At 37.0% G+C, this 17,230-nt stretch overlaps 1 protein-coding gene across 1 annotated transcript; it reads right to left on the bottom strand.

Moving 5' to 3' along the window:
• Positions 1-4,023: 4,023 nt before the first annotated feature.
• Positions 4,024-16,487, bottom strand: DMP1 (dentin matrix acidic phosphoprotein 1). Its single transcript, XM_041759926.1, has 6 exons — positions 16,399-16,487; positions 11,342-11,420; positions 10,627-10,670; positions 8,088-8,120; positions 7,849-7,896; positions 4,024-5,391 (listed from the first exon to the last, which is right to left on the bottom strand). Exons 2-6 carry the CDS (start codon positions 11,397-11,399, stop codon positions 4,024-4,026), a joined length of 1,551 nt encoding a protein of 516 aa, XP_041615860.1. The 5' UTR covers positions 11,400-11,420; positions 16,399-16,487.
• Positions 16,488-17,230: the final 743 nt, after the last annotated feature.

The raw sequence follows: 17,230 nt of genomic DNA, 5'->3' as shown, positions 1-17,230 counted from the left end.
TGGATTATCAGGTAGGATACTTAACTTAGCTTTTCTGTGTTTCATTTGCTATTATTATATATTTTTAAATGAGGTAGAGAACTTATAATATCCATATCAAAGGTGTTTATGATATGTTTATCATATATGAAAACTTGGCTCCAGGAAGGTACTTACTAACAGTGAAGGCTCTTCTCCTTAATCTGGCATTCAGAGACTTCACATATCACTTCCCCTTTCTCTTTCTCTCTTAACCAATGCTTTGGCAACACGCGATTTTTTTAATAATACATTAACTTGCCATAAACAATTTTTGTACATTTACTTCTCTGTTCCCTGTGATTGGAGTATGCTTCTTTGTTTTCTTACTCATTTCCCAAGGTTTACATCAGTTTTCCCAGTACGTCTTCAACTATCTAAACAGATTAATTATTCCCTCCATGTACACTCATGGAAACTTAATTAGAGCCTTATAACTGCTCTGTAACAGTTCATATACTTTTATCTCCTTTTATTCTTAAGGGCAGAAATCATATCTCATTCATCCTTCTATAGATATAAAATGTGCTCCATAAATGTTTGAATGACTCAGTGAGTAAATGGGAAAAATTAGAAATCATCAATTTGTGTTTATTTTGGAGTCATAGAGAATGCCCACATCACTTCAGGAACTAGGAACAATAAAGTAAGATTGTAGTTTAGGAACTAAATTTTTAGATCTACATAAATATGCAAAATCATCTGGAGAAGACAGAATGGCTCCCAAGCCAGCAGGACTCCACAGAAACCAACTTGACTGTTGTACTAATAATCTATGTAAAGAAAGAATGGGCCATTTAAAGAAGAGTGGATTAACCCTAGTAAATTTAGAAAATAAGGATTACTGTGGCAAGACTTGATCATGGCTCTTGGAGTACTTTCCAGGAAAGCTTCAGCTTTCTAGAGTTTAAGTCCCAACTGTAAGGTTTTTCATGGGGCATCATAGAAACATCATCTTATTTTAGCCCAGTGCTATTAAGCATTCATGTCACATAGCTCTCATTTATGTTTTCATTTATACTCACCTCATAGCCTTTAATTCTTCCCATTATAGATTTAAAATTGATTTCTGATTGTGATTTGGCTTCTCTATCTATTATAGACTTCAGTGAGGAACTCCATGAGAAAATTTATACACCTTCAAAGCTAAAGCCCCAGTCTGGCCAACTTTCCTTTGAATAATATTTCTATACTATTTTTTATTGCAAAATAGACCACTGTCTATACCAAGTACATAAAATGAGTTGATGAGAACTTAAAACTCTCCCACATCTAAGATGATTTCTATCAATAACAAAGCTAAAATTCTTATCATTGTTCTTCCTTCTAAAAGTCCTGTTAATTAACTTGGTAAAGGAGTTATATGACCTAGGAATACTGGCTGAACTTAATAGCTAAGGTTATGAGTCTGAATTCATTAGGCATTTTGTTCACAAGTAACAAAGACTGACTCAGTTTATCTCAATAAAGGTGAGTGTATTGTAAGGATACAGATAGCACTTAAAAGGAAGGAACATCATAGGAATCCAAGAAGGCCTGGTGAGCAATAGGAGAGTCAAGATCCAAGTATGAGAGCAAGAAGGTTATGATTTTACTTCTCAGCATTGAGAGTTCAATAATTTTCAGTTCTGTGCTTCACCATTAACAGACTCTTTTTAATGCTGTTTTAATCTCTCTGTATTCCTTTCTATTTCTGTTCTGATTACTTGTCGATATCTGTCTTCATAAATATTCAAATATTCAGAGAGGGAAATTCATATTAGCCCCCAAGCCACTGTTATTTATGTTCAGGCAAAACCTTTGTGACATGTCTCATCTGAGGCTGCTGGCCAGCCTATAGGCAAGTCCCCTGAGGTCAGGTTCTCATCAAGATAGTCACCTGTGGTGAGGCAGGGCAGTTGAATGGTTAGAGCCTGATAGCCTGTACCTCAGGTCCAAACATGAGGCAGTTCTCCTTACAAGAAGCTGTGGTTGGTAGGAACCTACAGGTTAATACAGGTAGATAATTAGTCCATAGAGCCAGAGAACTCAAATGTGAGTATGTGGATGGGCTACATCAGAATCTCCTGGGATCCTTCTAAAAATAGAGAATTTGGGGTTTCACTTTAGACCTACTAAATTAAAATCTCAAGGGGTAGGATTACAGACTATATATTTATTCTCCAAGTGATGACAGCTTTGACATTGTGAGGGAATGGAACTGTGAGAAGGATGGGAAGGATCAGACTGAAAATCTTCCTGGGGGTGCCCGGGTGGCTCAATCGGTTAAGCTTCAGCTTCTGACTCTTGATTTTGGCTCAGGTCATGATCTCAAGGTCATGATATAGAGCCCCACTTTGGGCTCTGCATTGGGAGTGAATCCTGCTTGAGATTCTCTCTCTCCCTCTCCCTTTGCTCTTCCCTCACCTCAAGCACTCACACACATGCACATGCTGCACACTCTCTCAAAAAATAAAAATAAAAAATATGAATGAATGAAAGTTTTCCTGATTCTCTTAATAAATTTGTAGGGGAATTCTGATGTACTCTACAGTGGTGGCTGTAGATTGGTGGCTAAAAACAAATTTGAAAAGTAAAAGTGCTGAGGTGCAATAGTTTCTCACAAAGAATTAAAAATGTAAGGAATATGTTTCCCTATAGATTCCAGAGTTTGCACAAATGACAGTCTGAGAGACCAGCAAGAACTATTGTTAAAGCCAAGAGCTGTAACTTTTGGCAAGGCCTTCAGTAATGTTGAGAGCTTGCTTCATTTTCTTTTTTCCTTATCTATAACAGGTATATTTAGTGAAATAGCGTAAGCAACACATAAAGTAATTTTATCAAAATGCTACCTGAATTATACACAAAATTTTCATGAATAATTTAAGAACATCTTTTAATGGAAGAAAGGAAACTATTCTTTAAGGTTTTAAAGGAAAGGTTACTTAATACAGATATTTCCTAATAATATTACTATAAAAATAAGCACATACTTCTTCTAGATATTATTATCTTTATTACAAAACATTTTTTATGTTGAGGTAACATTTCAAAGGATATTTGGCAAAAGTCAATTGAATTCTATAAACAGAATTCTACTATGTGCAACATATGTAAAGGACTCAGAGAATAGTTTTTCTAGCATGCACATAGACTGATTTTGGAAAAAAAATAAAGCTAAAAGTTATCTATTTAAAGAGAGATTTCTTTCTACTACCCACCCCCACCCAGTCTTCCGTATCATATCTCCAGTGGTGCGTGAGGCAGTGTTCATGGGAGTTCCACAGAAAACATAAAAAAGGGTGTTTGAAAACCAAGTTTTGTTTTTCAAAATACCTCACTGTGCCATAATTTGAAAGTGCTTTCAAAAACTAAATATTTTTATCATATAGGATTCACTATTGCTTATCCCAAGAATGAATAGAATTCTCTTGTCTTCAATGGAGAAATCTTATGCAGTGCTCCAACTCTATTGTCTTTTCTGCTGGGAAGTCCTCCTTGATTTATGCAAGACAAAATTGGTCCCATCTTCTGTGCTCCCATATATTTTGTTCATACCTCTTTCGGCACTTACCACACTGCATTGTAATAATTCTTGTTTCTCTCATATGTATCCCTGTTTAGCTTTTTAACTTTATTTAACCATCTATAAGCTCCTCAGGAGCAAGAAACAAGCCTTAAGCTTCTTTATATCCCAGCACCTAGCACAGTGCCTGGTACATAATAGAACCTCAGTAACTGTAATGTTAATGAGTTAGTAACTATTTCAGTTGTGAAACTATAATGCACATCTTTCCTTGCTTCCAGTCTCATTGAGTGTGTTCTGGTGTCATCTGACAGTATTTAAACCCCTATAAATTGGTGACACCCTAGAAACAAATACATCCAGCATTTCCTTTCAGGAAGAAATGGCCTCTTGTTGTCCTTCTGATAAAAAACATCAATAAATTATAGTTGTAATTATTTCTCTATTCTCCAACCCCCAAGCCTCCTATAGGTGAGAGCCACTTCGTAGGAAAGCTGATTCTAATAGCCATCTTGGCAGTCATTGTCATCTTGATCCCCAATGGGTTTGTTGTGATAAGTGTCAACTATTAATTTTCTGCTTTCTATCTCAGTGTTTTTTGACTGGCCATCTTCCTCACTGCTTGATTTGCTCTCAGTTGAGTTGCTGTCTTCTTTTAATTTGCTGCTGTCCTGAGAATCACTGGCATCATCTTCCTCAGACTGGCTGTCCTGCTCAGACTGGCTTTCTTCACTCTGGCTCTCTGCTGAGGCACTGTGAGACTGAAGGTCCTCCTGGCTAGAACTGTTCTCCTCAGTGGACTCTGGGCTTTCCTCTGAGGATCTGAGGCTTTCGTTGGATTCACTGTCAGCCTGCTCCTCTGTGGATTCACTTTCTGAACTGGAGGGTTTATTCAAGCTGTTCTCTTCACTGGAGTCACTATCTTCCTGATCTGAGTGGCTGGTGGTGTTATCTGGGTTGTCACCCCTGGACTCAGTCACTACCTCTTCCTGAGATTCACTACTATTTTCTTGAGATGGGAGATCGACCTCTTGACTAGACTCACTACTGGGGTCTTGTATATTTTGACTGTCTTCTTGGGACTGATTCTCCTCACTCTCTTCTACAGATTCGCTCTCACTGTTTTCCCTGGATTGGCTGAGGCCAGTTTCTTTGGAGTTGGCGTTTTCTGTTGAGTCACTCTTGACGTCTTCCATTGTGTTGCTATCATCAAGCTCACCTATGTCATCTTCTTCAGAAATGCGGGATTTTCTGAAAATTTTCCTCCTGGGATACTCCATTGATTGGCTGTCACCTGAATCCTGAGTGCTTGCTTGCTCATCACTGTTTCCTTTTGATTCTTCTGATTTGACACTGGCACTATTCATTCTGGAGTTGCCTCTCTCATTCCTGATAGTATCTGGATCATCATTCTGCATTTCTTCATCACCAAACTCAGAGCCATCCCCATGGCTACTATCCCCTTCACTGCCACCTCCTACCCAGTGTTCCTTACTCTCACTCTCTTGAACAGAGTCACCTGTCTCAGGCCTGCTGTTCATTTCATCCTCATTGTCAAGGTCCCTGCTTTCACTGGTGGTATCTTGGGCACTATCTTCCCCTAGTGGGGGACTATCTTCCCTGGATTGTGTGGAGTCAGCTGAGTCTTCATTACTTTTGAGTCTGGATTTTCCTCCTTGTCTTTCTTCAGGTCCTGGGCCATTGTCATCATCTCCAAAAGTGTCATCTCCACTGTCATCTTCATCATCATCTTTATCATCTCCTTCTTTTCCTCCACTCCTAGAAAGGCCACCAGCTGGTCTATGCATATATTGATGATCATCAAGGCTGTCCTCCGATTCAGCACTGTCACTGGAGTCTTCATTTGCCTGGAGTTTGGGGTTAACAAACATAGTCAGTACTCCAGGGGCTGATATAGAGGGTGTTATCTGGGCTTTCCTACTTTTTTCTTATGTCTCTCCTTCTAATCCATGATCAGTTTTACTGCTCAATAACATCTCTGCCAGGGTTAAAGAAGGAAGGAAGAGGAGTTGTAACTCAAGTCATTCCATTTTGTATAGGCACAATTTACTCAGTGCTACAGAAACTTTCTTAAAAAGTTATATAGGGGATCCCTGGGTGGCGCAGCGGTTTGGCGCCTGCCTTTGGCCCAGGGTGCGATCCTGGAGACCCGGGATCGAATCCCACATCAGGCTCCCGGTGCATGGAGCCTGCTTCTCCCTCCGCCTGTGTCTCTGCCTCTCTCTCTCTCTCTCTCTGTGACTATCATAAATAAATAAAAAATTTAAAAAAAAATTTTTTTAAAGTTATATAGAGGGGTACCTGGGTGGCTCAGTGGGTTAAATGTCTGCCTTTGGCTCAGGTCATGATCCCAGGGTCCTGGGCTTGAGCCCTGCATCAGGCTTCCTGCTCAGCAGGGAGTCTGCTTTCCCTCTCCCTCTGCCAGTCTCTCTCTCTCTCTCTCTCATAAATAATAAATAAATAAATAAATAAATAAATAAATAAATCTTTTTTTAAAAAAAGCTCTATAGAAATCATATTTATGAAACTCAAATTATATTGTAAGTCTGATTCCTGGAAGAAACTCTCAGAGATTTTTTTTTTTTTGTATGTTTAAAGAGATAGTTTGAAATACTCATCAAATTGTTTGGCTTTTAGTTTTAAAAAATATTGGGTGAATTTTGAAATGACCCAAATATTTTTTTCTTTTCTTTTCTTTTTAAGATTTTATTTATTCATGAAAGACAAAAAGAGAGGCAGAAGCACAGGGAGAAGCAGGCTCCCTGCAGAGCAGGGAGCCCAATACATGACTCCGTCCCAGGATCCCAGGGATCACGACCCCAGCTGAAGGCAGATGCCTTCAACATCTGAGCCACCCAAGCGCCCCCAATTTTTTTTTCTCTGGCGGGGGGGTGGTGAGGGGAATGTACTAGGGCAGTAGAATGAAACCTTTAGCTAAAATGAAAGTAACATATTGTGGTAACATATACATCTCACCCAAACCATATTTACACCTCATTCACATAGGCAGAGGGTTGCCTGTAGAAGGCTTAGCTAGAAGACTACAACTTTTAGGACTATAGGGAGGCTTAGTTCTAAGTGTGAGTTCAGAGAGATTATCCCCATAAGTCAAACAATTGGATGCTCTACACAGATAAGGAAAGATAAATGAGTCTTCATTCATTATGCTCTGGAAAAATATGCTCTCTTTACCATACCCTAAAGCAGAGCATTCTTGCCAAGTTTGTTTTTATTTTTCCACTTGTCCCTATAGATCAATGTCTGACTTTCCAGTTGAGAGTACAGAATGATGACATCTCTTCCCATTGCTAGAGTTTACACTGGTATTGCTGGAACTAAGCATTTTTTTAGCTCCCCATACCTCAATAGGCACATATTGCATCCTTCTCAGCAGGTACAATTACTCTCATTTGAGACCTCAGAGAATATTGAAGCAATAAATCAAACATCTCCAAAAAACATACCCCAAATCTATGCTTATAAATTTCTAGAATGTTCCTCAGACAAACCCTTAGTAAATAGTGAAAAAGACTAATAATTCAACTTCCAACTTGTTAAGTATAGAATACAACATGGATCAAAGCTTCAGTGAGAAATGTGATTCCTGGATCTCTGGAGCCCCAAGGTTTTGGTTTGGTTAAAATGATAGGACAGTCAAGAAAGTAATGACATTTAGCTTTAGGAAAATGAATAAAAAAGAGTACATACATAAGAGAATGAAAGCGAGTTTTTTATTAACAGGAATATAATTATAAGCCAGTTTTTCTCGTTACCCGGGTCACCACTGAGACTATTTTAAAGACAAATCATTATTAAAGGAACTGTTTCATTAAAGTTTCTTCAGGGCTTTCCTGTTCCCTCCTCCATCAAGATCCTTAACATGGAGGAGGTCCATAGGCCCAGCAGGTACTTCTTGTTAACCATAAAGTTTTCTCTGCCTGATCTGAAACACTCTAATTGTAAAAGCAACATTTTAGAATGATAAATGAGCTATTATTTGTCTAACATAGTCTATGACCGTGTGTGTGTGTGTGTGTGTGTGTGTGTGTATTCTTTTTAACTAGAGGACATCTGGGGCTACAATGTCTACTAATCTGGCCCCAGTGATAAATATGGAATGAACAGCATGTCCACATCTGAACTCTCCCACTCATTTTTCTCTTCTTACTTTTTGGGATGATTTAGCTAGCATAACCAATGGTTAGCAAGTATTACATTTAGCCTGGTTGCAGGTAATTTAATCTAACATCATTTCCTTCAATTCCTAAGTAGCCTGAAAAGTTAAGAAAGGTCTGTTTAATTACCTGTTCCTCTGAGCTAACTTTACTTTCTTCCGATGACTCACTGTTCTCCTAAAAGGAAAAAAAAAAGTTGTTTGTTTCCCTTTTAGAAATTACCAAGGAAAGAAAAATACATGATATATACATCAATTGCTTGTGGTTTGGATTTACTGCTGTCCAAACGGCCTAAAGTGATGAGAAGAGTGTTAAAGTAAATTTACTGTATAAGATGTCTAGGACAGAAAAATGAATGAGATAGTTACCAAAGGTGGTGTTGGCGTCTGAGCCAAGTGACCCTGTAAAAAAAGGAAGGAAAATAAGTTACTCCTTCACAGATGGATATCTTGCAGATATTTAAAATAATTTTAGATGATTTGTTTTTAGTTTCTTGATATATATTTTATATTTACATGAGTAATGATGACATTTTTATGGTGAAATGGCTAAAAAGAGAAAGTGAGATGGCCTGATGGCCTGGAAAGATCTGTGATCTAACAGACCTAAAAGATTTTTGGGTTTCTGATACTTGACTCAGAGAAAAATATACTTTCTTTGAAGCTGGTTGTTTATACAATCTAAACAAAATGTAACATAGGAAAAAAAACAGCACTGGAATTTAGAAGCCAGGTTTAAGTCTCAATTAGCTCTTTGTTTTTGTTTTTGTTTTTGTTTTTTTAAAAAAAAAGATTTTATTAATTTATTCACGAGAGACACAGAGAGAGAAGCAGGCTCCATGCAGGGAGCCCGACGTGGGACTCAATCCCGGGTCCCCAGGATCACACCCCGGGCCGAAGGCAGGCACCAAACCGCTGAGCCACCAGGGCTGCCCCTCGGTTTTGGTTTTAGCCCTGAAAACCAACTGTCTTGGTTTTAGTGCTGAAATTCGTATGTTCCAAGAAAACCCTAAGTCTTGGATAAACTGTGATGTTTGGTCACTCTACGTGAATCTGGGCAATTCACTTCACCTTTCCAATGTCAATAAGAATATTAGTAACCACTGTGCATACTCCACAGAGTTGCTGTGAGGATGAAATTGGAAACATTTTGAGAACTGTTCAATATGATAAAACTAAAGAAATAATCCATTTTGAGGGATCCCTGGGTGGCTCAGTGGTTTAGTGTCTGCCTTTGGCCCAGAGCGTGATCCTGGAGACCCGGGATCAAGTCCCACTTCGGGCTCCCTGCGTGGAGCCTGCTTCTCCCTCTGCCTGTGTCTCTGCCCCTCTCTCTCTCTCTCTCTCTCTCTCTCTCTCTGTCTCTCATGAATAAATAAATAAAATCTTTAAAAAAAAGAAAAGAATCCATTTTGAAAATACCACTTTATAAAATTCAGTGGTAGATAAAACTGAATTGAGAAGGCCATTATACCTTTCTTGAATCACATAAGATCACACACACACACACACACACACACACACACACAAAATAAGCCCGAAACTAATTAGGCATAGTTCTGATTTATTTCACTTTTTTTATCTAATAACTCTAAGATTGCCTGAGCCACCTCTGGTGACTTCTCTTCATCTACAATTCCTCTTCCTCTTGAGCACAGCAAAATCCCATAATCCCTGCTAAGCCATGGGTGTGAAGATGCATAGAATAAAGCAGGAAGAAGCTGCTATCAACATGTCTTCAACAAGCCTCTCAGCAATGCTAGGCAGCGGTATGTCCCCAGAGGAAAAAGCTATAATCACTTTAAGTCTTTGCCCTGTGACACTACAGGCAGGCACAATGGCAGACCTTCAGAAATAACTCTGTCAGTTATCATTTGGAATTAAGGGATGGAAGGGAACAAGACATTGGTATTTTTCTCATGCCAAAGCTAAACTTGAGAACCTAACATATTTGTGGTACTCTTAGAGTCTATGGTTGAATGAAAGACAGGATCTATAGTGGCTGCTTTTCAATTAATCAGCCTAAGGACATCTCTGATGCAAGTTCATATAAGAAATCCTGCAGTGCCAATTCCATCCTCAGGCAGGAGCAGAACCTCATCTCAAGCCTTGACATTATCTGGCAACCACTAATAATGTTGTTCCCAAGCTGTATCATATGCAAAAGCCAGCAGGTAACAAGGTCATTACCAAAACACTCTGACTTAGCATAAAATTTTAAGCTTTACTTGTAGTTTCAATCTTGAGAACCTGTTGCCCTCTTAGACTTAACCGCTTCCTAAAAAGGTTATAACATCCTGATAGAGAATGTGGATTCTGGAGCCAGAGTGACCTGGGTTTAAAGTCTGGCTTTAACACTTATTTATTATGTAACCGAGACAGACTAGGTTATTCTCTGTGTCTCAGTGTTCTCATGTAAAGCACATAGAACAGCCTGGCAATGGTTCTTGAGTTCTTGAGAATTAATCACTATTGAGTTATTCAGAGTCAACACTAACAATTATTCCACAGACTCTAATATCCTCTCCTTCTGTCTTTTTTCACTTTCCAGGACTTGACCTCCTGCCTACCAGACATCTGGTAAAACAGATTTGTAGTCCTAATCCTTTAATAACATTCTTGGTTCACTGTCATTCATCCCCTTCTACTGTGCACATCCATTATAAAAGTAAACTTAAAGGGAAAAAATGCCTCCTCACCAAATTATACTATTAAGTTGAAGTTGAAGCATTATATGAACTAAATTTTTTCACATGAACTAGAAATTATAGCCCTTACTACCTATATCTTAGGTTATTAATGTGTTCATTAAATCATTAACAGTTTAAACATTTGCAGCAGAGCCAAATTGGTTATACTAATAATATATTAAATTAAAAATATTTTTTAAAACTTTATTTCTACTCACCTTCCATTCTTCAGAGCTCTCAGATTCAGTATTTTGATACCTGGCTACCTAGAAAATTTAGTACACATGATTAGCCCACAGAGAAAATTCCAAGGCAATAGCTATTAGCACTATACATACTTAGGAGCAGTGGTAGTCAAATTTTAGCATGAATCAGAATCAGCTGGAAGCCTTTTATTTTATTTTTTAAAAGATTTTATTTATTTATTCATAAGAGACACAGAGAGAAGGAGTGGCAGAGACACAGGCAGAGGGAGAAGCAGGCTCCATGCAGAAAGCCCGATGTGGGACTCCATCCCAGGTTTCCAGGATCACACCCTGGGCTGAAGGCAGGCGCTAAACCACTGAGCCACCCAGGCTGCCCAGCTGGAAGCCTTTTAAACCACAGATTGCCCCATCCCTAGAAAGTCCTGCTCAGTAGGTCTGAGGTAGGACCCAAGAATTTACATTTCTAACAAAATCCTAGCTAATGCTGATGCTGCAAGTTGGGGGATGGCACTTTCAGAACCACTGGTGATGAAGAAAAATGAGAATCATAGCTATATGAATAAACAGAGTAAGGAATAACTCGGATGATGTTGTAAAGAAAACAGCTTCCTAAGAAACTACTATTTTCATCTGACCAGAACGTATACAGCCAACTTGGCTTATAGTCAGTGAAAATTGTGGAATTTGGGATATAAAAGGTTTATTTCATATATCCTTATTCTGATACTTACTGGGAGTGCACAGGACAACCCCCAAAGGAACATAAGCAGGATGCTGGTCTTCATAGCCGGGTCTGACACCTTTACCTGTGATGAAGAACAGAAGATGTTTTCCTCTGTGCTAAAGAAATATAGGAGCTTTAACTTTTTAACAGTTTCTTCTATTAAAAAGCACAACTCATCCAAATGTCCATCAACTAGTGAATAAATAAAAGATACTGTATCCATACAATGGAATATCATTCAGTCATAAAAAGGCATGAAATACTGATACATGGCTACAAAGTAGAGAAACCCTGAAGACATTATACTGAGGGAAAGAAGCCAGACACAAAGACCACATATTGTATGATTCCACTTATATGAATTGTCCAAAACAGGCAAATCTAGAGGGAAAGTAGGTAAGTGCCCAGGGCTGGAAGAGATGGGAGTTTGGGAGTGCCAGTTAAGGGGTGAATTTTGGAGGTCATGAAAATGTTCTAAAATTGATTTAGGTGAAGATTGCACAACTTTGTGCAGTGGCTAAAAATTATTTAACTGTACACTTCAAGTGTGTAAAGTATGTATTGAATTATATCTCAATAAACAAGTTAAAAAGAAATCTTACTTCTAAGAGATTAAGAGATAAATTGGAAACATGTCAATGAGGATGCCTATAAACACTTCTTCCCTAATACATAAAATATGTTAAATAGAGGAAAAAATAAAAAAAGAAGAATAGAGAAATTTCTGACCATTCACTTTTATGATAATTATGCACCTTAGTATGGCATAGCAACCTGGCAAATATACACATAAAACAAAATTTAATGATACCATTGATGGTCATCAACATTTGTCTACACACACACACACGCACACAAATTGCTTCTCAGTCACATTTATAACTTCATAATAACATTTAGATAAAATAGACTGATTTTAAAGTTTTTTTCTTAATCTGAAGAAGTATACTACGGCAGGCTTCATATTACAATTCCAGAAAACTCTTAATGTCTACTGTGCTACAATTGGTCATGCATTATAGATAGATTATGCTAAATCCTTTTAAATGTCATTTGTGTTACTGAAGGATCTCAGGAAGATTAGAGGTTTGGGATATACTTGTGAATCACACTGAGTGAAACATGCCAAATCAAACTGTATTTTCCTGGATGGTGGTTTCATTTCACACTTCAAGAACTGGTGATTTGAAAAACAACTTGTTCTATATCTAAAAATAGATGTACTACATGCTAATATAAAAAGTTGAAATGATTTAAACAGAAAATTATTTGCCCTGCACTTGTAAGCCCTGTGGCTGCCCTAACAATTTGTCAGATGGACTTCCATACACTTTGTGGAAAATCCTGCAAGTTTATTTCAGACTTCACTTTGGTTTTTAAGGTGTTCCAAATGATTTTAACTGCTGATCTAGAAAATAAGAATACATAGCTCACTAATGTCTGAATATGCTGAATAGTGCCTGCAACATAGCATCAAAAGTCATTTAATATTTTTTTAATTTATTCAAGAAAACAGTAGAATTCCTAATAAGACTAAGAATGTTCCTCATTTCTATGTTGATACAGCTCAAATAGTCCATAGATCTTCTCATTTTATATCATCGACATTATCCCACCTCAACAGTTTATTCTTCATTTGTATTTTCTTTATTCTAATTCAGCATAGTTCATATTAGTCCTTATATTTTGATATTTTCTTTTTCAAATCTGCCTATATTAACAAAGAAAACATAAAAATTCTCAACTACATCTAAAACAAGCCTAATTCAAAAAGATATTACTTCTGAAAGAAACCAGAATATCTTACATCCCAAAATATGCCTCTTTCAAATAAAATTATTTTGAGCTAAAGGCCCTTGAGAAACAGCAGATGCAAGAAAGATCTATGATCCTCCTTCTTCTTTCTAAAAACAGGAAACTCTCATGTGAAAGGTGTACTCAGAGGAGGGAAGACATCTCATCCTCAAAGATGAAGGGTCAAGGCTGAGAGAAATCTGTACAAACAAACCTTGTTAAACTAATTCTATCTTCCCAATCACTTCCCTACAATTTACTGCCCCAACCTAAGCCCCTTTGTTTTGTCAGTTCTTCACAGAAGTATTGTTTCTTTATCTAAAAGGTAGAAAAGCTTTCTGCTCTGGTCACTCCTTCAGGTCTTCATTCTCTTATGAAGGCTAACATGTACATGTAAAAATTTTAATAAAACTTTCATGCTCTTCTCCTGTTAACATGACTATGTCAGTTTAATTCTTAGGCCAAATGGAGATGCTACAAGAGCAGAAGAAAAATTTTCCTCCCCTCTATTTCCCTTAGTTCCCATAATCAAAACTTTTTGCTTTAAGTTCTTAAGTTTATTTCTTAAGGAAAGGAAAGTTTCCCCTAAATATGATACTCTCAAAATAATTACATGCCTATGGTTTTGGTGTCATGGGTCAAAGGAAAATTAGGCTGTTTTTAATTTTCAAAGTGGAATTTGAATAGGGTGATAATCTCATGATGTTCTGAAAGCTAGCAGTATCCTGGAATCAATACAAGGCCAGTAAATACTGAGTTCTCCTCTTGTTTTTTTGTCTTGTTTTAGTTTTTTGCTTCTCTTTTATCTAAATAACAAAAAAAAATTAAATGATGCACTACACTAATGAATGTTGGACTTTTTACAAAGGAAATGTGTGCTTCCATTTTTCTTAGGGATGTGAATGAAATATTATGAAACATAAGAGAGATGCAGTAACTTACTTGTGCTTCTAGAAATACCATTTAGCACCCTAACCTACAGCAGTAATTTCCCAAACAAAAATAAAAGACACCTTGGGGTCCTGAAAGAGCTAAAGTTGCCTCTCATAGAATATAGTCTGCCATCAAGCATTAAAGGAAGTCAGATCTTAAACCCTATATTAGGCTCTCAATTAGTATTTTTATAGAATATAAAATATGTATACATGTATTAGAATTAAACTGACATAGTTATGTTAACAGGAGAAGAGCATGAAAGTTTTATTAAAATTTTTACATGTACATGTTAGCCTTCATAAGAGAATGAAGACCTGAAGGAGTGACCAGAGCAGAAAGCTTTTGTGAAGTGTATTCCAAATGAGAGCTGCAAACTTTCATAAACTTTTTAGCTACCATCCTGAAAAGGGTAGAAGCAGTTATGCAGTAACCCTATTCTGAGTAATTAATTAGCAAAATAGCTACAAGCCTGAAAGAGACAAGTCCAGAACCTCAGGTTCTTTTTTGGTGCTTAGTAAAATGTCATTTCTACATTGTACATGCTGTCATCCTACAATGAAAGCATGTGACAAAAGGAAATCAATAACCTCTACTTGTGTTCCATCTGCTTGAAGGGCAATGTATCTAAGAGATTTTCAACCTTTTTCATTTTTTTCCCCAGAGTTGAAAAGACTCATAATGTTTGAGATCTGGAGTAGGGAACTACAGTCCCTCTCTGGCTACTCTCAAGTATAGCCAGAAATTCTTGTGCTTTCAAGAAAGGAAACTTGTTCTGAAATTTCCTCCAAGTTAAGATTCACTTATAAAGTATATAGTTTCTTTTATGTAAACCGAGATAAAAAAGGCACATCAAATGAAGGAAATAAAAAATTGAAAATCATAGGCTCAATTTATTATGTTGAATTTGCTTATTTTTGACTTAGTGTTGTTAGCTTCAATAATACAATAAACAATACATCCATCCATTAGCAATCAAGAAATACTATTGATAATATCCTGTGAGCCAGGCACTGCTCTAGGTGCTGAGTATACAATAGTGTGTAATAATGATAATTAGCTAGTCTTACAAAAGTAAAATTATCCAAACCCAACCAACGAGAACTTCCATTAGCTAGGACTTATTTCATTATTAGTCTTTGAAAATAAAATGGAATTTGGCCAGGATATGAATTCTATGAGGAATTCAGAACACCAAACAAATAAGGCAATAGAAGTATCCAATCATTCCTATTATACTTGTCTTACGTCAGTTATAATCAATCCCACATCTTATGCCTTCAACCACAGTAAAATAACTCCAAGGTGCCCTAAAATTCAACATAGATTTGGAAGGCCTCTAAGCATCTGAGGCACATTGATCCACATTACCATTTTGGGGTAGGTAAGTGACTAATGCCTTCAGAAAATTGTTCATACATTTTAACCAACCACATCAAAGTAGGATAGTCTGTTTGACCCCCAGGTACACAGAAAGTTATAGTTCACTAGAAGTTAGTACTCCTAAAGAAGACAGATTGAAGTATTACTATTACACATGGGATTTTCTAGATGTCATAGAAAATGCATTACCTGACCACAATTCCCATTTTCTGTTATGGAAGACAGACACTTCTGATACAGATGAAGTGGAATTAATGCATCAAATAGAAATACATACAGATTGGAGTATATATATTTTTTAGTCTTCGATACTGAAAAGACAGTTATGTTCAACATTTTATTGAATTCTGTTTGTGAGGCATCATGCTAGCATGAATAAATGATAGAAAAGCACTGTAATTATCACATCTTTGGTTTCTTTCAATGGTCTTAGCATCTTCTTTCAGTTATTCAGTTCATAATGAATATTAGGATACTATCTAGATGAATAGCATTAAATGGTTTTTAATTTAAAAGACCGTACTTTGGAAGTCCTGCCAGTCTAGTTTAGATTCTTTCATAATGTTTTGTAGGCTATGAACATCACCATATCTGTGAAATCTAAATGTAAAAGTTTTATTTGTTTTGCTAATTAAAGCTAACCTTCAAAATGACTTTCCATCTGCCTCCTGTTCAGTAAACTTTCCCTTTCAGGAGTACTATGCAGAGATCTAATTAAAGTAGTGCTGAGAAAAACATCTGGCTCTATTGACTTAACCTGTCATCTCTATATCATTATTTGCTGTAGAATAAACAACAGGCACAAAAATGGGAATCATTTTAACCCAAGGTTTAGCTCTCTCCATCTTTCTCTGCATGGCATAAAACCTCTCAACATGTGTACATGTTTAATTTTCTCCAAGCGTAGCAGAAGTCATTTAAAAAAAATTTTTTTAATGAAAATTTCTTACCCTCTTCAGTTCACAAAGACTTTTCCTCAGAAGTCTCAACAATGAGGCGGAAGTTCTCAGAGAGGAAATTTATGCCCAGTGAAGCCACTCTTGTGTTGATGTTCTGATGTTCACTCCTCTGATGGTGCAGGAATTTAAACTCTACTTCAGCTCTTCATAGCCAATCAACCTCAGGCTGGGGGTGACTGACATCACAAGGTGTCACCGGGACTCCAGTACACCCACACTTCCTCCAACTTGCAGAGGCAGATTTTCCCTAAAAAGCTCTTGTGGTTCTCAAATGACTAGACTAGTTTCCATTAAATTGAAGATCTTCCTAAAGCTTTATTTTGATTTCTAAATATATGTCATTCACATCCATGCAGGCTTATGAGCATTATAAACAATGACACTGTCTTCCACCCACTGATAGATCCCAGCAGACACATGGATGGGAAAAGGAGAGTCAAGGAGTGGGTAGCAAGTTTCCTGTTAATGTACATTTCCGGGTTGTACATGAAGAACCTCCTAAAATACTAGATTTGCCTAAATTGTTAGTGTTGAGAATATGAGCTTTTATCCTTTCCCTTCTCATCTTTTAACAACCTCTACTATTTATCTCATTTTCCTCTCATCTCCCTACCCCCATATACACACAAAGTTCTAAAATTCTTAGTAATCTAATGAAGTATTACTTACAGAATTCTGTGGTGATTGGAAATATTAAAGCACCACCCTAAATAACTTTTGTTTTTAACCAAAAAATAATTTAAATCTAACACTCCATTATTGCTTCCAACTGCTTGCCATATTTTGGATTTAACTCTGGTGACTCTTTGAAATCAGAACTGGA

The sequence above is a fragment of the Vulpes lagopus genome, chromosome 6, assembly GCF_018345385.1.
Source record: "Vulpes lagopus strain Blue_001 chromosome 6, ASM1834538v1, whole genome shotgun sequence".
NCBI classification, from domain to species: Eukaryota; Metazoa; Chordata; class Mammalia; order Carnivora; family Canidae; genus Vulpes; species Vulpes lagopus.
Note: the sequence above shows the minus strand (reverse complement) of the source record. Positions and strands in the feature narration are given on the sequence as shown.

Excerpts from the sequence above, each read along its gene's own strand:
- DMP1 (XM_041759926.1), bottom strand. The coding sequence starts at position 11,399 with ATGAAGACCAGCATCCTGCTTATGTTCCTTTGGGGGTTGTCCTGTGCA. Across the intron at positions 10,671-11,341 it reads GTCCTGTGCACTCCCAGTAA|CCAGGTATCAAAATACTGAA; the intron begins GTATCAGAATAA and ends TTTTCTAGGTAG. Across the intron at positions 8,121-10,626 it reads AGAGCTCTGAAGAATGGAAG|GGTCACTTGGCTCAGACGCC; the intron begins GTGAGTAGAAAT and ends CTTTTTTTACAG.